Consider the following 25192-nt stretch of genomic DNA (forward strand, 5'->3'; position numbering starts at 1 on the left):
GATTGGCCAATAATAAGCACTCAATAAATAATTATAGATTCAGAGATAATATGATTTCAACATTGTGAGAAAAAATTGCAATTCTCAGTTACTGTTCCACTATTTACTACCTTTTTACAAATTCATCACTCCATTTTATTTGTGGAGACCCCCTTTGTTTTCAAATATATCACTATTTCTAAAGTATATTTCCAAGGTAGGGATGACTTTCAGGAAAGTGTCATAAAATTATTTTTTCTGAAGAGGTTAAAGGCTGAGTCACAGCCAAAGGATAAATGGTTTCTAATTTTGAAAGATTATTATTATGGTACCTTATCTTCAGGTATATACTATGATTGAGAAGACCCTAAAAATAAGTGTGAGGGCAAGAAGAAGAAAGTAACTAATTATTTAAAATAGACTTGTTTTGGAGGACTACATAAATTAATATTTAGGACTTTACTATATTGTGTATAGATAACTAAGAAAGTACTGTGGATAATCTGCAAAAGATCACAGAAGGTGATCAAAGTACCAAAAGACTGTATGGCCTCTGTTACAGTTAAATCAGCAATTTTCTCATGGTGCTACATGGTATATATATATATATATATATATATATATATATATATATATATATATATGTGTGTGTGTGTGTGTGATATACATATATACATATATATGTATATAGCATATATATGTGTATATATATGTATATAACACACATATATATAGACATTGATGAGTGGTAACATGGGAATCTAATCTTTACCTCTGTAAAATAAGTTATTTAATTTTATTTACTAAAGAGAAACTGGATCAGGGATGCATTATTCAGTTTTCCAAGATAAAAATAAATGATAGATAAATCGTAGGTAGGTAGATAGGTTAGTAGGGGATAGATGGATGGATGGATGGAGAGACAGACGAACAGACAGACAGATAGGCTTGTTAGATAGATAGATGCTGATGATAAATGATATAGATAGATAGATAGATAGATAGATAGATAGATAGATAGATAGATAGATAGATGATAGATAGGCTCAAAAGAGATTTATTTAAGGAACCGGCTAATGTTATTATAGAGACTGAGGGATCCCAAGATCTTAATTGGCAAGCTGGAGTCTCAGGCATGCTAATAGTATAGTTCCAGTCCACGACCAAAGTCTAAAACTAGGAGAATGGATTCTGTAAGTTCCAGTCTGAGTCCAAGTCTGAATACAAGAAGAGATAGATGTCCTGGCTTTGAAGACAGTCAGACACAGAGAGTAATTTCATCCTTACTCAGGTTCATCTACTGAGACATTTAACAGATTAGGTGAGGACTATCCACATTTGGGAGGGCCCTTTGCTTCATTCAGCCTCCTGATTCAGATATTAATCTTATACAGAAACACTCTTACAGATACACCCAGAATAATGTTTAACCAAATATCTGGGAACTCTCATTGCCCAGTCAAGTTGACACAAAAAATCAGATCTATGTACAGATCTGTGTACATATATTTATCTAATATAGACAGATATGTAATCTTACTCCACTAAAGACAATATTTCTGCTTTGAAAATGTCCGTTAGTAGGAATAGAACACCTGCTAACATTGGTAGAATTCTGTAATTGTTATTATATGAAAGTCATCATGTAGTGAATTCTAATTTGTTTATCTAATGTCCATGACACTTTATTCTATCTTTTTTTAGAGGGGAAGGGAAAACAATACTTGGATACTATTGATGTATATAAGAAAGTAAAATCTCATCAATTGCATTATAAATGATTCTTTAGGGTTACTTTTTCTTGGAAAGGTTTACAAAGATGGATAATATCATCCTTTCGTGGCAATTATTTCCCAGTTAAAGTGATATTATTTTAGTTGTACTTATTTTAAAATACTCTTTTTTCCTGGACTCTAGTTTTCTTTAATCATTAAAGCCATCAAAGTCTATCAGAAGGTACTGGTTTGAAATATATGTGAAAAACTATTCTAAATATTCAAAAATTGTGTAATTTAGCATTTTATTTCTACCAAAATGTTTGGTTTGTTTTCATGTAAATATATTATATCAGACTCCAGGAAATATTGAACAGATATAAATGCCATTTATACAATATTAAGATTTGCGGAGTGCTTTCCAATATTCAACCTTTTCAATATTTTCTTCAAAGTGAATAACATACCATTTCTTAGCTGAATTTAAAATTATCTACAGTGACATTAGCATCATGGTGGTGTAAGACATCCCTCCTTCAAGTCTTTCCTTTCAACAAGTAGAAATCAGCATCCTATCTGTGAACCAAGTACCTCTATGGCAGTTGTGGGACCCAGCTTATGCCAGAAGACCTGGAAGAAGCTCCTCCTAACTCTGTGCATTGGATAGTGGTCAGGCCAACCTCTGTTTGGCCTATGGAACTAGGAAATGCCAGAAAAATGGCCCCAACCATTCTTGGCAGTGGTCTGGGTAAACCTGGGGGATGCTAGCTTGTACACATACCCATGGATGAAGCAGTCTTAGTAAAAGTTTAGCCTTCCCAAGGAAGGATTTCAGCACTTTGTTGCAGCAAAATATAATACAAATTTGGATGCATTAGAGAGGGTAAGAGGAACTTTCCTAGCATTGGGTTTCCCTCAAAGGCCACGTGGTACCTGAGCTAGTGGGAGCTCACCTGCAGAGGGAAAGGAAGAGCAGCGAGTGAGCACTCTGCCCCAGCTGTTTTAGGTGCTGCTAGGGAAACTTGTTTATCCCCAGCAGCACCAGGATTATTGAGGCAGGACCTCCATAACTCAGAGGAGTGAGGAGATTGGGAGACAGATAACGGCATAAGAGGAATGAGGTTTCTATTAACTTGGTCAGGATTCCAGCAGAAAGCTAGCCCACATGTCACTTGGAGTATCTCATGCAAAGATCTTCCCACCTGACCTGTGAGCACTCCCAACACCCACAGTGCTAAAGCCACACTACTCCCCATTCTGTTAACTAATTGTGCTTACTTCTCCATGGGATGGTGAGCTTCAGCTTTTGTAAACAACAAATATGCTCAGAAAATAAGGTCAGGTACTGTGGGCGAGGGAGAAACCACATACTTGACTGTAGCTCCACCTTCTGGTTTCCATCAGCCAGCCTGGTGAGTTGTAACAACAGAGAGAGAATATGTACAAGCTCAAGAATTCAGCCGCACGAGGTGTGGAGTAGGTATATTTATACAAATTGGAGAAAATCCCAGATGTAAGCAGGACCAACAAAAATATCTCAAACCCAATGATAATTAGGAAAGAATTGAGGTGTTTGCTACTGCCAAATGAGAAGGCAGCAAAACTCCAAGGAACATGAAGAATCCAAGAAATATGTCATCACTGAAAGATAACAATCCCACAGTAATTAAACTCAAAAACATGGAAATTGGTGATTTACCTGATGAAGAATTCAAAATAACTGTTTAGAGGAAACTAAATGAGCTACAAGAAACACAGACGGGCAATTCAATAAAATCAGGAAAACAATATGTGAACCAAATGAGAAATTTAACAAAGAGATAGAAATCATTTACAAAGAAATAAATTCTGGAGCTGAATAAACCAACAAATACAATGAAAAATGCAATTGAAAGCATCTATAGAAGAATAGACCAACTATATTAAATAAGGGTCTTTAAATAGAAACACACACATTATTGATTAGTTGACGAAATGTCGTAACCAGAGGCTTGCAAGAACTTAACCTTGTAGTCCCCCTAGCAATGTAATAACCTTGTAGTCCCCCTAGGAACAATGATTCAGTACTTGTTAATTCAGCGTTTGTGGTGACTTTATAGAAAATAACTACCATGGATAATATGAATCAACTGCATTTATATGAAACTATGAATACAATGCTTCTTTGGGGGAAATATTGCAAGTAAGATTACTAAGGACAAATGTTCTTTTTTTGGAGCATCCTTCATAACTTTTAGGTTGGCTTAAGTCGCTATGGCTCACAAGATATCCAGACAATTTACTAAGAACTGCTCACCTTTGAATCCAATTTTTGTTATATATCTTCTTGATTGAATTTTCTTGCTTTGATTTTCTTTACCTTTTACATTTGCATTTATCTATGTATTTGCTATATTTCTCAATAGCTATATAAAATCATTTGTGAAAAAAATACATGAACTAAATAAGTCAGTAATACCCTCAGGTGGCTAGCTGCTCAAACTGATCATTATCCCATGCATAGAATGCCCTTCAGAAAACCAAATTTATATTTCCGAAACTTGTCGAAATGTTAAAGGACACAGAGCATGGCCATCTGCATGGTACATGTGCCCTGAAAACTGTTAATAATAACATATTATAATAAACTACCTGACTGTCATTCGAAGATTTTCAACTCTCACATAATATTCAAGAATTCACGAAGCAACAGTGTGCCATGTCGCCTGTAATAAAAATAAATAATAAAGATATGTGTGTATTATATTTATGTAATATGTGTATTCACATAGATATGTACATATTTCTGTTAGAGATACACATATATAAAGAAAGCAAATGAAATAAGATTCTGAAATCTGCTTTTTAAAAAATATTTTGTATATTGTAACTCTTTTTTGCTTGTATACATCTGGAGCCCTTTTAGTCTTGACAGACATTCTAAATTAGCATGACATGCCTCATTTTCTTTTTTTCTTAGGTATTTGTGTTAGTTTCAAATATTCTGAACCCTGGACCATTTTTAAACAGGTCCACTATCTGAGGAGTAGATCATAAAATAGATATAATGTATGCAGCCTAACTACTGATCACATTAGCATTGCATTTTATATATGTATCTATTAGTGGAATGAGTAGGAACAATCTGTGCTAGGTTGTTTGGTTTAAATGTACAACCATGGAAGAGGAGAAATTCTTTAGTCTATACAAATGCTGAACTGATAACTTTGTGTACTACCTGAGTCTTTTGTTGTCAGCAACAAAATCCCAAATTTTCAAAGTTGGGTGAAAAATATCTAATCTAATTTTTATTGAAATTGTGAATGGAGACAACACCATGAATGAAGTAGGATGCTGAAATCTACTGTTACCTTAATGCTTTCCATTCAATTCTCAAGGACCTAAATTCTTTTTTAAAAAATACTTTAAAATACCACTTAGAGATAATTTTTAACCTTTACATGATACCATTATAGGAATGAGGAGCTTTATTTTCTATTTCCACAGCTCAGCAATTGTTTCTCTTCTATTTTACGTTCAAAGATATGAACTAACACGATTTATTGTAGAATATATTTCTACTAGTAATTTCAAGAAGTAAATATATAGGAGACAATTATGTATGGCACCCTAAATAAGCTCAAATCCTAAAATGAGTGATTGAAACAAAATTATTTTTTTCTCATTTATATTATGGATCCTTAAATTATAATCATAAACAAATGCATAGTTTTTTTTTTTAATGTAGTCTAATGACACTCTTTGTTGGACTTTATCACCAAATGTATTTTTTAAAAGCAATCAGTGAAATATAATGTAGGGTTTATTGGCAATCTCCAACCTTTTTGACAACAGAGGCCAGTGCTCCTATGAGAATCTACTGCCTGATCTGAGGTAGAGCTGAGGCGGTGATGCTAGTACTGAGGAGCGGCTGCAAATACAGATGAAGTTTTACTTGCTGGCCTTGCTGCTCACCTTGGGCTGTGCGGCCTGATTCCTAACAAGGCACAGACTGGTACCAGGGTTTGTAGACCCCTGTTTTAGATAACTAGATATTAAAAATTATAACTATAAAATTTTAAATGATAAAAGAGACCTGTCCTTGATGAAGAAAAGAACATTAATTGATGATAATATATGAAGGTACCATATCACTTCTATGTTACCTTTTATAAGTTTCAAAAAACATTTGGCCAGCTGGAAAAAAATACAGGTATTTTTCATAGTTAGGGTCTTTGAATTTGCAAATATGTTTTTAGATTTGTAAATATTACATGGTTAAAAGTAAAATCCTTCAAACCATCTATTTCAATGAAATATTGTCATATAATATGTATTTCTAGATTTCTAGAAACTTAAATAGGCTGTGAAATTTTGAAAATGTGAATACTTAGAGAATATTATGCTTTATTTTCTCCTTGTCTGAAAATAGCTCTTTTCTTATAACAATTGCCGTTCTATTACTTATACCAAATCGTCAGAGTGGTTTTATTCACATCTTAGATTCTGAGACTCAAATGCCAGGTTAGTTTTTTTCTTTTTCTTCTGCTTATATATAGAGAATACTTCAAACCTTACTTTTAGTCCAATCAAATTGTATTATTAAACCAACCTGAAGAAAACTGTCTACCTGCCTTCACATAATTTACAATTTCTAAAAGGAAATAATGTTACTTCATAGTAAAAATGAAGTTGAATATAGATAAACTGTTATATTATTAGATAAGAGGGTCATGAAGATTTCATTTTGTTTTACTTTTAAATAACTAATATGTAGTCAAGAATTTAAGTCTCAAAGTTGCATAATCTATAGGTGACATACTGTCATCGTTGGGGTTAATCAGAATTCAATGTCGCCCCAACTGCAGGGGCCAGGGAGAGGGATAACACAGCACAGAAGTGTAGTTAGCATTTTCCCTCCGTTCCTTCTCAAATGAGGCAGTGAAGAATCCCAAGTCATTGAGATTTAATAGTTTTATTGAAAGTATATTTTAGAAAGACAGAGAATGCCCCAAAGAGGCACATAGTTCCAGCACTATAACCAACAAAAAAACCACACACAAAGAAAAAAAGAAAGAAAAGAAATACGGTAGGGCAAAAACGGCCCAGAAGTGAAAATGTTTGCCTTATATTTGGGCCATGATTGGTGGTTCCAAAGGCTTCATAGGTGATTGGCAGGTGAGGTAATTTTAATTGACACCTGGCCACTATATAACTTTTTGCCTAGAGAGCATGTGCTTACATAGAATACAGTCTGTTATAATTAGATTGATGAACTTTCAGGCATAAACGAAGTATTATAATGAAGTTTAAATTGTAGGCAAATTAGGCTCTGTTGCCAGATTAGGCCAGATAAGACTATGACTTTCCTGTCTTTTGTCTCTAGGAATGCAGGAGAAATTTCTAATTACCAATAAGGACTGGCCCCTATTCCTTTGTTCCCCTTGTCACTCATGTTTGACTAGCTACCTAACAATACAGCTTATTCTGTTGAAACCTTTACTTCAATTAAAAAAAAAAGTCATTAAAGAATAAATGATTTTAGTAATAGTGAGTAGATATAAATAAATCAATATCATAGCAAATCGTCTTTTGGGGACACATTAAATGAACTGGCAGAACTGATTAAGAAGTGAAAGTTTTTGTTGTTTTTAGTACCCTTTTCACTTACTTTTCATTATAAAGCTTTTGTTTCCTTGGCTTCCAGCCACTCATCGATATTAGGAATTTCAACACTCTTGTATATGATCTGAGCCCTCCCTGGATTTTCTGTTTCTTCCCCCACGATACTCATTTATTGTCGTTGGCTATAGTACATAAAAATCTTGTTATATAATAAATCTAGTCCAGGAGTATATGCTGCCTCAGTGAGTAGGTTGAAAGATATGGACACACTGTTTTCAAAATTTTCAGACACTTACTGTTCAAGTTTTTTTGTTTTGTTTTGTCTTTTTGTTTTGATATTTTTCATTTGACCCAGTCATTTTCTTCGGCAACAAATATTTTGACGTAATACTTTGTTTTATTAGATACCTGGAAACAAATTATTGTTATTCAATTTTAAAATTTCATAATTTAAAAATCAAATTATAGCTACATTAGAATGGTGAAATTTTTATAAGAGAGACTGATGTCTTTTGGGATACAGATTACATTAAAAATGTATAAATTTTGGTTTGGAAGCCTTTTACTTAACTAACATTTTCAATAAACCCATCCTCCACTGATCTTTCAGTGCCATATGTGCTATTTAAGCCATCTCTTCTCATTCTCATTTCATTCTCATTTCATTCTCATGTCATTCTCACTTCATTCTCATTTCTTTGACCTACAGAAAGTCAAAATTTGCCTTGTAAAGCTACCTGACACAAGGGCTGACTTTATAAATACCCACGGAATGAAGTAGAATGCTAAAATCTATTATCGTTAAACTGTGTACATTTGGTATATTTCTTTTATTTTTTTAATTAAAAAAAATTTACTTTATTAGTTTCGAGTATAGAGTACATTGGTTAGAAAATTATATAGATTATAAAATGGTCCCCCTAATTGCTCTTTCTCTCCTCTGGCTTTCCACCTAGCCATTACATTAATGCTAACTGCATTCCCCATGCGGTTCTCCCCATCTCTGTGGTCATCTATCAACTACTAATTTGCACTTCTTTAACCTTTCATCCCTTTCTTCCAGCCCCCAATCCCCTCCCCTCTGCCTGTTACCAGATTGCCTTCTGTATTTGTGAGTCTGTTTTTAATCAGTTTCTTTTTTTTTGTTTCTTAGATTCCACACATTAGTGAAATTATTTGGTATTTATTTCTCTGTCTGACTTATTTCAGTCAGCATAATAACCTCTAGGTCAATCCATGTCATTGAAAATGGTAGGATTTCATTTTGTAAAATGGCTTAGTAATATTCTATTATATATAGGAACTATAACTTTTATCCAGTCATCTGTTGATTGGCATTTAGGTCGCTACCATATCTTGGCTAATGTAAATTGTGCTGCTATGAGTGTAGGGGTGCATAAATCTTTATGAATTATTGTTTTGGTTTTCTTTGGATAAATATACAGAAGTGCAATCGCTGGGTCAAAAGGTATATCCATTTTTAATTTTTTCAGAAACCTGCAGACCGTTTATCGTAGAGGCTATACCAAATTTCAATCCCACCAAAAGTGAATTACAGTTCCATTTTCTCCACATCCTCACCAACACTTGTTCTTTGATTTATTGATGATAGCCCTTCTGACAGGTGTGAGCTGATGTCTCATTGTAGTTTTAATTTGCAATTCTCTGGTCATTAGTGACTTTGAGCATTTTTTCATATGTCCATTGGCCATCTATCCTCTTTGGAGAAATATCTGTTCAGGTCTTCTGCTCATTTTTTAATTGGATTGTTTGTTATTTTGTTGCTGAGGTGTATGAGTTCTTTTTATATTTTAGTTATTAACCTCTTATTAGATGTATCATAAGCAAATATCTTCTCCAATCAGTCGATTGTCTTTTTGTTTTGTTGATGGTTTCCTTTGCTGTACAAAAACTTTTTAGTTTGATGTAGTCCCATCTGTTTATTTTTTCTTTTGTTTCCCTTGTCCAAGGAGATATATCTGAAAAGAAATTACTGTTAGCAGTATCAAAGCCTTTACTGTCTATGTTTTCTTCTAGAAGTTTTATGGTTTGGGGTCTTACATTTAAGTCTTTAATCCATTTTGTGTCTATTCTTGTATATGGTGTAAGAATGTGGTCCAGTTTCTTTCTTTTTTTTTTTTTTAAGTGTCTGTCCAATTTTCCCAGCACCATTTATTAAAGATGCTGTCTTTATTCAATTGTATATTCTTGCCTCCTTTGTCATATAAGTGAGCATATAGACATATACTTATTACTGGGCTCTCTGTTCTGTTCCATTGATCAATGTGTCTGTTTTTATGCTAGTACCTTCCTGTTTTTATTACTGTTATCTTGTAGTATAGTTTGATATTAGGTAATATAAAATATCCAAATTTGTTCTTCTTTCACAAGATTGTCATGGCTATTTGAGGTCTTTATGGTTCTACATAAATTTTAGGATTATTTGTTTAGCGCTCTGAAAAATGCCATTGGTATTTCGACAGAGATTGCATCGAATCTATAGATCACTTTGGGTAGTACGGCCATTTTAATGATGTTGATTGTTCCTACCCATGAGCATGGTATATGCTTCTTTTCACTTGTATCCTCTTCGATTTCTTCTTTCAATGACATAATTTTCTGAGAACGTCTTTTACCTCCTTGTTTAATTTAATCCCCAGATATTTAATTGTTTTTGTTACAATTGTAAATGGGATTGTTTTCTTAACATTTCTTTCCAAAAGTTCATCATTGGTATATAAAATGCCACTGAATATTAATTTTGTATCATGCTACTTTACTGAATTCATTGATCAGTTCTAACAGTTTTTTGTGAAATCTTTAGTTTTCTCTCTATATAGTATCATATCATTGGCAAATAATGAGAATTTTACTTTTTTCCCCCAATTTGGATACCTTTTCTTTCTCTTTCTTGTCTAATTGCTGTGGTTAAGACTTTCGTACAATGTTGAAGAGGAGTGGTGAAAGTGGGCATCCTTGTCTTGTTCTTGATCTTAAGGAATATGCTTTTAGCCTTTCCCCATTGAGTGTAATGTTGACTGCAGGTTTGTAATATATGGTCTTTATAATGTGGAGGTATGTTCCCTCTATTTTCACTTTTCTGAGAGTTTTTATCATAAATGGATGCTGGATTTTATCGAATACTTTTTCTGCATCTGTTGATACAATTGTATGGTTTTCATCTTTTGATTTGTTAATGTGTTATATTACATTAATTGATATGCAGATATTGTACCAACCTTGCATCCTGGGAATAAATCCAACTTGATTATGATATATGATATTTTTAATGTATTGCTGAATTTGATTTGCTAATATTTTGTTGAGGATTTTTGCATCAATGTTCATAAGAGATATCGGTCTATAGTTTTTAAATTTTTTTCTGTAATAAGTTTGTCTGGCTTTGAAATCAAGGTAATGGTGGCTTCATGAAAGGAATTAGGGAGCTTTCTCTATTTTTGAATTTTTTTGTATGGTTTGAGAAAAATAGCTGTTAATTCTTCTCTGAATGATGGTAAAATTTGCCTGTGAAGCTATCTGGTCTGGAACTTTTGTTTTTTCAAGGTTTTTGATTACCGATTCAATTTCATTGGTGGTAATCAGTTGATTTGGATTTTCTCTTTCTTCTTGACCCAGTTGTGGGAGATTGTATGTTTCTAGGAATGTAGCCATTCCTTTCAGATTGTCTAATTTGTTGGCATATAATTGCTCATAGTATTTTCTTATGATTCTTTGTATTTCTGTGGAGTTCATAATTATTTCTCCTCTTTTATTTCTGATTATATTTATTTGAATCTTCTCTCCTTTTTCCTTGATGAGTCTGGCTAAGAGTCTGTCAGCATTGTTTATCCTTTCAAAGAACCAGCTCTTGGTTTCATTAATCTTTTGTATTATTTTTCTAGACTCTATTTTGTTTATTTCCACTCTGATCTTTATTATTTCCTTCTTTCTATTCACTTTGGGGTTTGTTTGCTGTTCTTTTTCTAGTTCTTTTAAGTGGACAGTTAGATTGTTTATTTAAGCCTTTTCTCATTTCTTAAGGTAGGCCTGTATTGCAATGAATTTCCCTCTTAAGACTGCTTTCACTGTGTCTCATAGATTTTAAGTCATTGTGTTTTCATTTTCATTTGTTTCTAGGTATTTTTTGATCTCTTCCTTGATATCATTGATAACTCATTCATTGTTTGATAACATGTTACTTAGCCTCTATGTGTTTGTGTATTTTCCAGATTTTTCCTTGTAGTTGACTTGAATTGTATCCTGACATGTGATATATCTTGGAAAATGTTCCATGTGCACTTGAAAAGAATGTATATTTTGCTGCTTTGGGGTAAAATGTTCTGAAAACATATATTAAATCCATCTGTTCTAGTATGTCTTTTAGGCCCATTTTTTCCTTGTTGTTTCTTGTCCTGGAAGATCTGTCCATTGGTGTCAGTGGAGTGTTAAAGTCTCCTATTATGAGTGTATTACTGTTGATCTCTCCTTGTATGTCAGTCAATAATTGCTTTATGTATGTAGGTGCTCCTACATTGGGTTTGTATATGTTTACTAGATTTATGTCCTCTTGATTTATTGATCCCTTTAATATTATGTAATAACCTTGTCTCTTATTATAGCCTTTATTTTAGAGTCTATTTTATCTGATATAAGTATCATTACCCCACCTTTTTTTTTAAATTTACATTTGCATGAAATATGTTTTCCTATCTCTTTACTTTAAGTCTGTGAATGCCATTTGATCTGAAGTGGGTCTCTTTTAGACAGTATATATAGGGTCTTGTTTTCTTATGCATTCGGCTACCTTATATCTTTTGATCGGAACATTTAATACATTTATATTTAAAGTGATTACTGATAGGTACATAGTTACTCTCATTTTATTATTCATATTCATTGTTCCTATTTTTCTTTTTTACCTGTTCTCTTTTTACAGAAGTCTCTTTAAGATTTCTTGTAATATTGGCTCGTTGGTGATGAATTCTTTAAGCTTTTCCCTGTCTGGAAAGCTCTTTATCTCACCTTCTGTTTTAGTCAAAAGTCTTGCCAGGTAGAGTTTTTGTGGTTGTAGATTCTTGTTTTTCATAACTTTGAGCATTTCTTGCCAGTCCTTTCTGACCTGCAAAGTTTCCATTGAAAAGTCAGCAGAGATTCTTCTGGAGGTACCCTTGTAAGTAACTAACTGGCTTTCTCTTGTTGCTTTTAAGACTCTCTCTTTATCTTTGACCTTTGGCATTTTCATTATGATGTGTCTTGGTTTTGGTCTGTTTGAATCCCTTTTGTTTTGGACTCTTTGTGCTTCCTGGACTTGTATGTTTAATTCTTTTACCAGATTCGAGAAATTTTCTGTCATTGTTTCTTCAAGTAGAGTCTCAGTCCCTTGCTCTCTCTCTCTTCCTTCAAGTACTCCTATTACCCAGATATTTTTACGCTTCATGTTGTCACAAGAGGTCTCTTAAAGTATCCTCATTTTTTAATTTGTTTTTCTTTTTGTTGTTCTGATTGGGTGTGTTCTGCTACCTTTTCTTCCAGTTAACTGATTCAACATTCCGTTTAGTTCAATCTACTGTTGAATCCTGCTAGTGTATTTTTCATTTCAGTTATTGTATTCTTCATTTCTGTCTGGTCCTTTTTTACGGTTTCTATGTCCTTTTTTATACTTACTGTCTCTGTTGAGGTTTTCATTTTGCTCATCCATTTCCCCCCTAAGTTTGTTGTGCATCCTTATCATCATTATTTTGAACTATTTCTCAGGTAGGTTTCTTGCCACCATTTCATTTAGCTTATTTTCTGCAATTTTCGCTTGTTGTTTCATTTGTGGCATGTTTCTTTATTTTCTCATTTTATTAGCCTCTCTGTGTTCATTTCTATATGTAAGGAATATTTGCTTCATCTCTCACCTTAGCCAGATGACCTACTGTGGAAAGTGTCCTGTGTGGCCCAGTGGCTCACTTTCCCTGACACCCTGTGCTGGGGGCTCTGGACGTGATCTCTGCATGGGTTTTGTGTGGTTTTCTGTTGTTGCCAAGCCTTTATTGTTAGTAGATCAGTGGATGGGATTAACGTTCAGGCTGACTAATTGTGGGAATTGGCTGCATCCACAGATTAAGAGTTACTGTGTGGGGGCTGACCCCACTGAGTTGGATTTCCCCTAGCAGGCTCGTGTACTTGTTGCAACCATCCTTTGTGTGTATAACATATGCGAATAGTCAGGAGTTGCTCTGTTATGGTCTGGTGCCAGCCTCCGTATGTGTTGGTTTTGTGGCCCCCTGGGGGAGGCTCCCCAGTAGGCCAACATCAACTGCTGCCTTTGATTACTCAGGGCTACCTTGTAAGAACTACAAAGTGATCCAAAGATGATTGTTGCCTGTGCTAGATCTATAGGTAAGTGGTAGAAGCAACACTGTAGGCAGCGGTCCAGTTATCCCTCGTCACCAAAATAGGGCAGTTTAGCAGAGGGACCAGTGCTCCTCAAGGCCTGACAGTGCCTGTCAGTTGCCCGTAAGTCTCTGAAACTAGAAGAGCCTCTGGGTGACGTGCATTAGGTTGCATAGGGACCCTGGGAGTCTCTTGGATCTATTGAGTAAATTTCCCACTGCCACTGCAGTGTCATTTTATATGCCAGCACTGTCTCCGTGACTCCCTGTACAAAACAAGTTTCCACAAAACAAGTTTCCAGTAGTAGCAAGGTCAGTTGCTGCATGCCTTGGGCCTGAAAACACCCAAGCTCTGTTTAAGAATTACTGAAGCGTGTGGCTGTGAGTCTGTGGCCTGCCATCGAATGCTTCTCCTGGATGAATGGGCTTTGTGTGGGCCACATGAACTGAGTTCTCTTGTTTGTTGTTGAATTCATGATCTAAAAAGCACAGGATGGGTCTGGCTTGCCTGGGAGCAGGCTTGCCACAGGTAATTTGTGGGTTTGGTGGGGCATCATCTTAGTGAGATATGGGGTCATCAGGCCTACACAGCACCAGATTTCCTTATAGCTGTGAGATTGATGTCTCCCTCCAAAGTCAGATGTCAGTGTGTGACCTACCATAATGGGCCCACAAAATTCCCTGAGATTTACCTAACCGATACTGTATCTTGCGCTGGCAGCAGTGATCTCCCTGTCACTGTATTCCCTGAACTTTTCTCATTTTGCTGGCTGAGATCTGTTGACTGTGCAGAATGTGCCACCCCAGGACAGGAGCAGCTGCCTATCAACATGCAGCAGGCACTTTGTGTGTTGGAAGGGGCAGGAGTTCAGATAGTCAAGGGTTGTCAGGCCAATAGTCTCAGTTTTCTGCAATTTGCGTCTGCACGTTCCTGCAGTAGTCAAAGATCATGAGGAGACAAGGTGCTGTCTGGGGCGGTCCCACAGACCCCTACAATCCCCTCAATAGATATTGCAGCTTGTATGGGCAGCAGTGGTCTGCCCACAACTGTCTTCCCCAAAATGCACTCACCGTGCTAGCCAAGGTCTGTTGCCTGGGCAGAGTACACAACCCCAGAACCAAGCAGGGCTGGGAAGGCTGCCTGTCAATGGGCTGCAGGCATTTTGTGGCTTGGGTGAAGCGGGGTCTCAGGGAGACAGGGGCCATCAGGCCAATACAGCCTCAGTATTGCTGCAACTTTGGTGTCCAGGCGTTCCCGCTGTATTTACAGATCACAGTGAGACCAGCTACCATCTAGAGTGGTCCCACAGACTCCTAGTGAACCCCTGATGTGATATTACAGCTCTTGCAGGCAGCAGAGGTCTGCCTGCAACTGATTCCTTTGCAGTGCCTGCCCTGTGCTAGCCAAAGTTAGTTGCCAGTGCGGATTGGGAGTTGGGCAGTGGGGTAGGGAAGGGGATGCCTTGGCTGTTCATTGTCAGTGGACCACTTGGGGAAATCTGTGGGTAGAATGGGGTGGGGTCTCAGGGAGGCAATGGCAGTCAGATCAATACAGACTCAGTTTTGCTGCGACTTAGGTAACCATTAATGCCTTCTCTCTGAAGTCCCCTATCACAGCAAGACCAGCTGCTGTCTGGGACTGGCCCACAAGCCCCCAAGATCCACCCAAGTTTGTGTTGGCAGCAGTGATCTGCCTGCAATTCTCTGGGAAATGGGAGCTCACAATGCTGGCTACCAGCTGTGGATTTTTTTTTTTAATTTTTAAAAAATGTATTATTATTATACCTACAGCACCTGGTCTTCCTAGGTGATCTCCCACCCAATGCTAACCAGGCCTGACCCTGCTTAGCTTCTAAGATCAGACAATGGGCTCATTCAGGGTGGCATGACCATAGGCCATGGACCGTGACTCTGCTGGCATGTGAACCCAGGACCTTCTGCATGTAAAGCAGATGTGCTAACTGCTACACTATGGAACCACATCCAGCTGTGAACATATGACCCTGAATCAGTGCAGGCTTGGCAGCCATCCAGCAACAAAAGCCCAAGGCAATCTGCAGGTTGGGTGGGATGGGCTGATCCCCTCTGCCCAGCACTTCCTAATGGTCCAGTGAGAGGGATCTGCACGGTCAAGCTGGTATGGTCTGTAGAATGCCCCATAGGGAGCCTAGCCTAAAATACAATAGTGGCTACAGACACCAGGTAATGTAGACTTTCCCAGAAGTAATCTTGTACAAGCCTCTGACCCACCACTGGTGTCCCAAGCGAGTGTCCACAGGTTAGAAAGCTTGTGTCTGGGCCCTTCAAAGGGGCATCTAGTGTTTCAATCTCCTTCTATCTCAACACGAGGGCTGGAATTCCCTCTGGTTTTTAGTCAGAATTATTGGAAACTCCTCTTCCCTGGGCTGGGGAGCCTCTGAATGCAGCCACCCCCCCCCTCTCTTCAGGGGTGCCTCTTCAGCCTTGCTCTCTCTCCTGGTGTCCTCCACCACCTGCAGGTGCAGGTCCAGCCCGATTTGCAATTTTCCCTCTCCTACCAGCTTCGATGTGGCTCCTTTATATTATCAAATGTAGGTGTTATGACCAGCTGGACTTCATGTGATTCTTCACATTGAATATTTTATAATTTGGTTGTAATTTCAATATGGATCTTGGAGGAGGTGAACTCTGCTTTTACCTAGTCTTTCATCTTCCCAGCTTTCCTCTTTTATTATTTTTAAAATTTTACTAAATTTATCAGGATGACAGTGGTTAATAAGATTATATAGATTTCAAGTGCATAATTCTATAATACATCATCTGTATATTACATTGTGTATTCACCACCCAAAGTCAAATTTTCGTTTGTCATCACATATTTGACCCCTTTTACCTTTTTCCGCCTTCCACCCCCTTTCCCTCTGGTAACTGCTAAACTGTTGTTTGTGTCTAGTTTTTGTTTAGTTTTGTTTAGTTTTATATCCTCCATATGAGTGAAATCATATGGTTCTTGACTTTTTCCATGTACTTAAAAATTTTGATGTATTTCTTTAATCATTATTGTATTTTTTTTCTAAATCTGAGGTTGCAAACTATTGCAGTTGCTGGCCCAATGGATATATTTTGTTTGGCTCATTAAATTCATAGTTCAGTTGTCTAAAATCTGTTGCCTACCTTAGAACCAAGAGATTTCTTGTAAAATTAGAATTTTAATGACCAGTAACGTTGCCTCCATATTCTATTATGGCAAGAATTTTCTGGAGCTGAGTAGCAGCTAACACTTTAGAGAGGGCATGCACTCCCCAGTTGCTACCATTCCTATCAAGTTTGTTTCACATATTTATATTACTTGATGGATCCCTGGACATTTGGGTTTTACTGCTGAAAATAGAAGTAAATGAGACAACTCCTCTTTATCTTTCTGAAACTATTTCTCCGTGAAGGGATCTCATTTAAGAACTGATAAAACATATTTCAGAAAAAAAAAAATGTAAAAGTCTCTGCCCTATGGAGACACAGAGCCTGTTTATTGACAAAAAAAAAATAATTTGTTCATTTTAATAATGCAATTAAGGATGTAAAATGTAAGCACAACTAAAATAACACCATATTCTGATTTTGGAGAGGAAAATGCTGTGTCATGAATGGTTTAGGATAAGATGATACCTAATTAAATTGAGATATAAATAATGAGTAGGATTTTAGCTAAAACATGAGGACAAGAGACTCTAGATATAGAAATACAAATAGTTTCAAAGATCTACAAGTAAGAAAATGTTGAAGTGATTTTCTGGTGGAGATCAATAATAAATAAAGTAAACACCAAATCACGGTCTTATATGCCACATTGTTTTGTTGTCTTTGTTTTAATCCAAATGAAAATATATGGTCCCATCTTCCCCGCATCACATGATGTCTTTCTACTCAACCGATAGTGTAAGCACTGAAGAAACTCCCAGCTTTATCTCTCCTCTGACAGGTCATCCGTTTTCTTCAACTCTTCCTCAAATTTGCCACATATAATAACTAACCTGAATTTCACTGATATGTCTGAAATGTTTTTTGATTTTAAAATAAAAGTACTCACTTTCTCATTCAATTTAAATTCTAGCTTATAGCTAACTTAATGCATCAAGGTTTTTTAAAGGAGAAACAACAGATGCATTTTCTCCATAGAGGCTAAGATGCTAATGGTCATAAATTGATCCAAATGTGCTTCATTCTGAATTAGGGACCCATATTTATTTAACCCAAAACAAGGACCATGGGGTTGGCAATTTCAGATTTTATAGAACTGTGTAAGGTTGGCATTTTTTTTTTCTTTTAATCACTTCAGGTCTGTGGTTCTGGGCAGCTGCCTACTCTCTTCCGTTTTGTAATAAAGAGCCGGTTTTTGTGCTGCAACAATTCCAATGTGCCACTGATGAAATGAGAATTGACATTTTTTCTCTTATTTTCCTTTCAGCTCACTCCAGTTGGCACCACAATATTTACAGGATTTTCAGGAGACAATGGAGCTACAGACATAGATGATGGCCCAAATGGACAGATAGAATATGTTATTCAATATAATCCAGATGATCCGGTATGTAAATATCTACTTGCAATATGACTTCACTAGGAGGAATATAATTAATATTTACTTCAGCTGATATTTATTGTATTATTCTATTACTTAGCTCCTGGAACCACATTAGTAATCATAGCATAATTAAAAATTATCTCAAAACTGTACTTTAAAAAATGTGTGCTGTACTTTTAAAAAAACTAATTAAGTTTATTGAAGTAACATTGGCTAATACAATTATATAATTTTCAGGTGTACATTATCATTTGACATCTCTATTGTGTATTTACCACCCAAAGTTGAGTTTGTGTGCTGTACTTTTAAAAGCTAATTTTGGGTGAGATTAGTAGGTAAATTTTTAAAATGTATTTTAGGTATAAAATGTCATTTTTACTAAATTCTCCTTATGTTTGTGAACTCATAAGCATTCTAGGTAAATCTTTGCATGTGATATAAACAATATAACCATATGCTTTATGGAACTTGCAAATTAATATCAGCACTGCCACTTCTTCACCAATAAAAGCTAAGGTAGAGAAGAGGATAAAACCTCTAGCTTTAGGTTATTTAAGAATGTTAAATGATCTCTTCTGATGATACAGTATATTTAATACAGGTAAAATCAGAATTGTTTTCTTGAAGCTAGAGCTAGAATTCCTGCCTGCTGTCTTTCCTTTCTCTTTTCCCAAGAGCTTCTCAGAATGTCATGGGCACCCCAAAGTATAGTTTTAAAATCACTTCTTAAGTGAGTTTTCTAAATTAATGCTTCTCTTTATATTTAATGTTAGGAATATAAAAGTGGTGAAGATGACATTATGTTTTTATTTTAAAATTATGTATTTCTTAGATAAGTTTTAAACAAACAAGAACTATTACACCTGCAGAGACTAACGATCCACAATAAGATCTACCTCACAAGTTGATTGTGAGAATTGAGTAGATCGTGACTGCATTTTCACATTTTATTCTCACAAATCAGTTAGTAGTAGTAGTTCTTTTACAGAGGAGAGAAAACAAGCTAACAGGTGATGTGATTTGCCTGGTGTTACACAGCCACTTCTAAGTCGTAGAGTCAGGACTCATTTCAGAGTAGCATGGGCTCTACTCTTCCTCTATTATTGTCTAATAAATAGTCATGGCACTTGTGTTAAAATTTTCAAAAAATTTGGAGAAGAAAAATGGGGAAAAAGCCCTAGGGCATAGCAGGTTCAAGAGAAAATTAGTATTGTGGGCATTGTTTTTGTTTTTGTTTTTGTTTTTGTTTTTCCCTAAAAAGTATAGCTTCACAAATTTGTAAGCAAACACAGTGCACAAAGAGATGGGGAAATAATAAGAATGTGTCAGAGAAGGATAATAAGTATAAAGGGTTACACAGGAAATGGAGCAGAAAAGATCAGAGAAGCAACAGAGGAGAAAAGGGCAAGACAAACTTTTTCTCATAAAAGTAGAAACAGTCAACTGACTGCACATTCTATTTGTAAATCGTTTATTTTCTTTACTATTTGTTTTTTTTTAGAAGAATGAATTGAACATTGTGCCATGTTCCTAGCTTAAATTTTATGAAGGTCATCTCCTATCCTTTACTTCTCAAGATGTAAAAATGAAACTTTCCAGCAAGTATAGAATGTTCAGGTGATGTATTTAGGGAACTATTTATTACATTGCATTAAAACAAAAACAAAAATGAAGGACAAAACATAACTATTTAAAGTTTAGATATAGTGTGAGACAAAATGTATTAATTGGAAGATTATCCTTTTGAAGTTTTGGGAGCCTGAAGTTCCTTGTTAATGGTACAGTAATTCCTTCTGAATGCTTTCTCCTGTCAGAGACTTTTGGGCTTGCATTAAATACAATATATACATTTTACTACCTACAGATTTGATAAGCTAATCAGCTGCATGCAGTTTCCAATTATTAAAACAAAACAAAACAAAAAACAAAACAACCCCCCTTCACCTCCCCTCCCCTAAGTACTTTAGCAAGCTAGCACTATTTGAAATAAAGATTCTCTGAGCATGATTCTAATTCAATGACACAAAATGATAAGACATCTAGAAAGCGCTTAAGTATATTAGAGGAGAAAGCATTAACCAAGCCACATCCTTACAGAGAGAATCCATCTTTAGCCATCATAGCAACTTAGTATAAACCTCAATACCAGTTTTTTTCTCTTGTATGATCAATGAGAGAGAAATACCTGATGGTTTTTATATTCCGCTACTGTTCAAGCTTTACTGATCCTGCTTATATTCATAGAAACGTAATATTCTCCTCCTAATTTCTTAATTAAAAAAAAATCATATGTACTACAAAGATATTTAACTTGAAAAGGTGGCCATGTGATTTTTGCAACCATAATTCTGATTTCTTTCAAATTAACCTCATACTGTATGATAAATGGTCGAAAGAGTACATTAGTCTGTTCTACTTAAAAATCTGTTTGTTTTTTGCATCTGATGCTACATTGTTCATTAAAAGAAATCACAAATTAGTGACCTAGATTTCATTCAACTCACAGATATTTTGTTTGGCCACAAATTATTTTATTTGAAGTTTCACATTCAAATCTTGGTTTATCTTTTCTCTCAAAGGAATAGTTTAAGAGAAAACTGGTACTGATTTCCAATAAGACAGCAATTAGCTGGAGATGAATTGTAGCTTTCCCATGAAGAATGAATTACTACTACTCAGACAATATGTGTATATCTACTTATACCTCCAGTTGCTTTATTCATTTACAGAATCTGCTTTATTTTTGTAGAAATTTGCAAAAGTCACCCCTGTCTTACAGTAATACAAAGTACTTTCAATTACTTCTTCATATCACTTTAAACATTGGCCTCCAGTATTTCTGATAAGAGAAGTCAATGGAAATTTGAATCATGCTTTCCAGTATGTAATGTGTCATTTTTCTCTGGCTGTTTTCAAGATTTTCTTTTAATCTTGAGTGTTTGACAACTTAACTATGGCATTTCAATGTGTAATTTTCTTGTAATTATCTTTTTTGGTGAACTTCTTTAGTCTGAATTTGCCTTGCACCAGTTAAAGGCTCTTCATTCTCTGAGTCTCCAATTATAGGCATGTTAAGCATTTAAATATTGTTCTACAAGTACAGGCTCTGTTAGATATTTTCAATATATTTCAATCACCTGTCTGCAACTGTATATTTTCTATTGAACTGTATTCAAGGTTACTCTGTCTTATGTCATCTCTGTTCTATTGTTAACTCTATCCAATGGTCTTTTTTTTTCCTTTTTAAATTTCAGGTAGTATAACCTTCAGATATGTTTTCTATATTTTTGCAGTTTGTAATTTTTTGCTGGGATTTCCCACCTTTTCACTTATAGTGAAAATATTATTTTTACATCTCTTAGTGTTACCGTTGGGGCCAATTTGAACTCCACCGTCACCCCAACGGCATGAGGGGTGGAGATATCAGTACAGAAGTGTAGATAGCATTTTTCCTAGGTTCTTCCTCAGTGACACTGAAGAATCACAGGTCAGTGAGATTTAGAAAATATTTATTAAAGTATATTTTTGAAAGACAAAGTACTCCCCAAAAGGACACGTGGTTTTAGCAAAGAGCTGTAACAACTAACAACAATGAAGACCACAAAAGCCCCAGAAGCGGGAATGTCTGCATTATGTTTGGGTCATGATGTGATTCCAAAGGCATTCCTAGGTATTTGACAAGTGAGGTCATTTCAATTGATGCTTTACTGCTATATAACTCTTTACCCAGTGCACATGTGCTTATCCCAAATTCTACGACCATTGGGGTGTTCTTTGGGTGATCTCTAGGCTATGCCCCCATTCCTTTGTTCTCCTTGTCATTCATGTCTGACTAGTTACCTAACATTAATACAGGCCTATTTATGAATAGCTGCTTTAAAATACTTTCCTGCTTTTTCTAACATTGGTCTTCCTTGGTTTTCGCTCCTCTTTGAAAGGGATCACATTTCTTGGTATATAATATATCAAATTATTTTGGAATCTATCCTTTTCATCAACTTTTGTTGTCCCAAAATTTATTCTCTGATACTTCAAGCCAGAAAAACTTTATAGGCTTTCTAGCAGAGTTTTCACTGCCCTCTTAAAGTGCTGAAGTGAGCCTTCCCTCTGGCTAACTACTTCAAAACGAGAAACTCACCCACATTGTCTCTTTTAAGCATCTATCAGAATATGCCTGCTTTGGTTATCTCACCAGGGATGTCAAGTGTTTTTTGTTTGTTTGTTTTTTATGTTTTGTTCAGAGTTTATAGGTGTTATTAATGAAAAGACTGAGTTCAAATTGAAGTTCGTCAGCCATATAGAAACAAAACAATTAATTTCCAATATGTTCCTTTCATCAATATATTTTTAGAAAACTAGTACTCTTACTCGTTTTCCTTCTCAACCATCCTGGCTTTCCAAAATATTATTATTATTATTATTATTATTATTTATTATTATTTATTCATGCCTACAACACCTGGTCATCCTAGGTGGTCTCCCATTCAAGTACTAACCAAGCTTGACCCTGCTTAGCTTCTGAGATCGAACATCAATCTTGTTCAGAGTGGCATGGCCATAGATCATAGATCATGGCTCCACTGGGGAACAAACCCAGGACCTTTTGCATGTAAAACAGATGTGATAACTGCTACACTGCAGAACCACATTCGCATGAGGGATTCTTATGTAATGTGATACAATCATAAGATTGACTATATGCCATATTCTATTGGTTAGAAGAAAGTCTGAGGTCCTGCCCACAGTCAAAGGAAGGGATTACAAAAAGGTAAAATTGCTTATCAGGAAGCAGGGATAGAGAGGTTTCCTGTAAGAATCTATCTGACAGCTATTATAATGTTCAGCATGATTATCATCATTTTTGAATGTCATATAAACAGATCTACTTTGACAAAGTGTTTTTGAGTCATGAACATTCTATTTAGATCTTAAAAGACAATCATTTATATTAAAATCTTTTTACCCTACTTGTATTCTTTATGATATGTATGGACAAATATACTAGATATGGAATGAGGAAAAGTCATTATTTTTACTGTCCTAAATCATAAAATTTCAATTATAGCCAAATGTTGCATAGATTTTACCAGAAAAAAAAAAAAACACTTTTATTTTATCTAGGAACAAAATCAGAATAGTTAAAATTGAGCATTTCCTTTCTTTGATTTTCTTTTTATTGCATTTTATCTAAAATAAAGAATGAACAAGTTGAGAATAAAGAACTACTGAATAGACTGACCAAATTTAAGGCCAAAGCACTTGTGCTATTTCCAAACAGTTCTGAGTCTTCCTGTCTTTAGAGACATGCTAGGAGAGTTTTATTATTCATTCATTCATTCATTCATTCATTCATGTATTCATTTGCTTGGTTTTTTTGTTTGTTTGTTTGTTTGTTTTATTTGGTTTTGTTGTTTAGAGCAAATTACATTCTCTGGCTAATGAAATGAGCTCAAAGTACCAAGTACAACTTACTATTTCCTCTCCCAATGCTGCAGTGATTGGACAAAAACATGTTGAGGTGAAACATCCATTAGTCTGAGTTTCTGAGTGAGACATCAACAGAGCCTGCTTGCCGAGATGTTAGTGTAGGATGTAGAATGAGTTAGAAATAAAAATTTCTTATGTTAAGTCATTAATTTGGGAGTCTTGTTCCTGTATCATTAACTATTCTTTCTTGACTGATATAGTCAGACAAAAATAATTTAGGAAATGCCTTACTGTTAATATCTTCTAGACAGTGAACTAGAGATATTTATACTATGCTCATCACATTTGTTGTGAAATACTATTTTTTGTGCCTTCCTGGTAAAATAAAGTTCATAATACAATGAACTAATTAGATTGTTTAAAAGTAAAAGAGAAGAAAGACTCTTCAAATTGGATCAGAATGTGTCATCACATGCTCTGCAACAATTTTCGTTTGGGGGAGTTTACCTTATATGGAAAAATGCAATTATAATAGATATCACTCTGACATTTTAAATCTCATTGTTAGACTGATAAACTATTCAAATGAAAGGTTATCATATCTTTTTTTTTATCTAACTTTTTTAATGCTAGACTGAAGTAATGTATATTTAGCATTTTAAGTGTTTTGACCTAGAGTGGACATATCCCCTATAGCAGTCTCCTGTGGGCTAAGTCAGCAGCACAGTATTTCTATTAATTACCACTGCCACTCAGAAAAGACTGAGGACATTTAAGCAGTATGCATGGACAGCTTCTTTTTTGGTGGTATTAAAATGGCGGTTCAATGTTTGTTGACATCTTTTATTATCTCCTCCAAAGTAGATTGTTCTTTTGTAATACATTTGACTCCTCATAGCTTTAAGACGATTGAGAAAAAAGAGTCATAATTTCTTTAGTTATATGTAAGCATGTAACACATTTGAATTTCCCGAGTGAGGAAGTTAAAACCACAGTTTAAATACAAAAGATTTTTTTAAAAAAACAAATCATTACCATGAAGTAATTTTGCATACAATTCAAAGTCCAAGTTTCAGATATTATTAAAATATTTTGGGCTAAGTCATTGTTTAAAGTTCTTCTTTGTGTAAAACTTTGAACCCAGGTCTTTTCACCACAAGTCTCGGATATTTTAACTTTACAACGTACATGTCTCTGAAGCCAACCAGAAACTTCTAAATACAATTTCCTAGGAAATTGGTTAGAACAAAGTGAAATGAACTGCACTCCCATCTTTAATGTATACATAAATGTGCATTTATATGTTTGTGTCTATGCATGTAGTGGGGAGAGTACATCTGTTTGAAACAGAGAAACAATGACCAGAATGTTGCTATTCTACAAAGAGCAAATTAATGTTGCTACCCTAATTCCAGTAATTTTTGAGTGGACAAGGGCTGCATAATTTACTTAATCCACCACTTTTCATTTCAAGTAATTAGATTAGGGAAGTCATCCAACTAATAGCAACCAACTTATAGATGGATCAG

At 35.2% G+C, this 25192-nt stretch overlaps 1 protein-coding gene across 1 annotated transcript in view; it reads left to right on the forward strand.

Moving 5' to 3' along the window:
* Positions 1 to 25192, forward strand: part of PCDH15 (protocadherin related 15) — a gene marked incomplete in the record, with an annotated part of 701567 nt that overhangs the window by 324757 nt on the left and 351618 nt on the right. Inside the window, 1 exon segment of the mRNA XM_036222126.1 lies at positions 18120 to 18239. Coding sequence (XP_036078019.1) covers positions 18120 to 18239 — 120 coding nt within the window.

Source organism: Rousettus aegyptiacus, unplaced genomic scaffold, assembly GCF_014176215.1.
Source record: "Rousettus aegyptiacus isolate mRouAeg1 unplaced genomic scaffold, mRouAeg1.p scaffold_m13_p_6, whole genome shotgun sequence".
Lineage (NCBI taxonomy): Eukaryota > Metazoa > Chordata > Mammalia > Chiroptera > Pteropodidae > Rousettus > Rousettus aegyptiacus.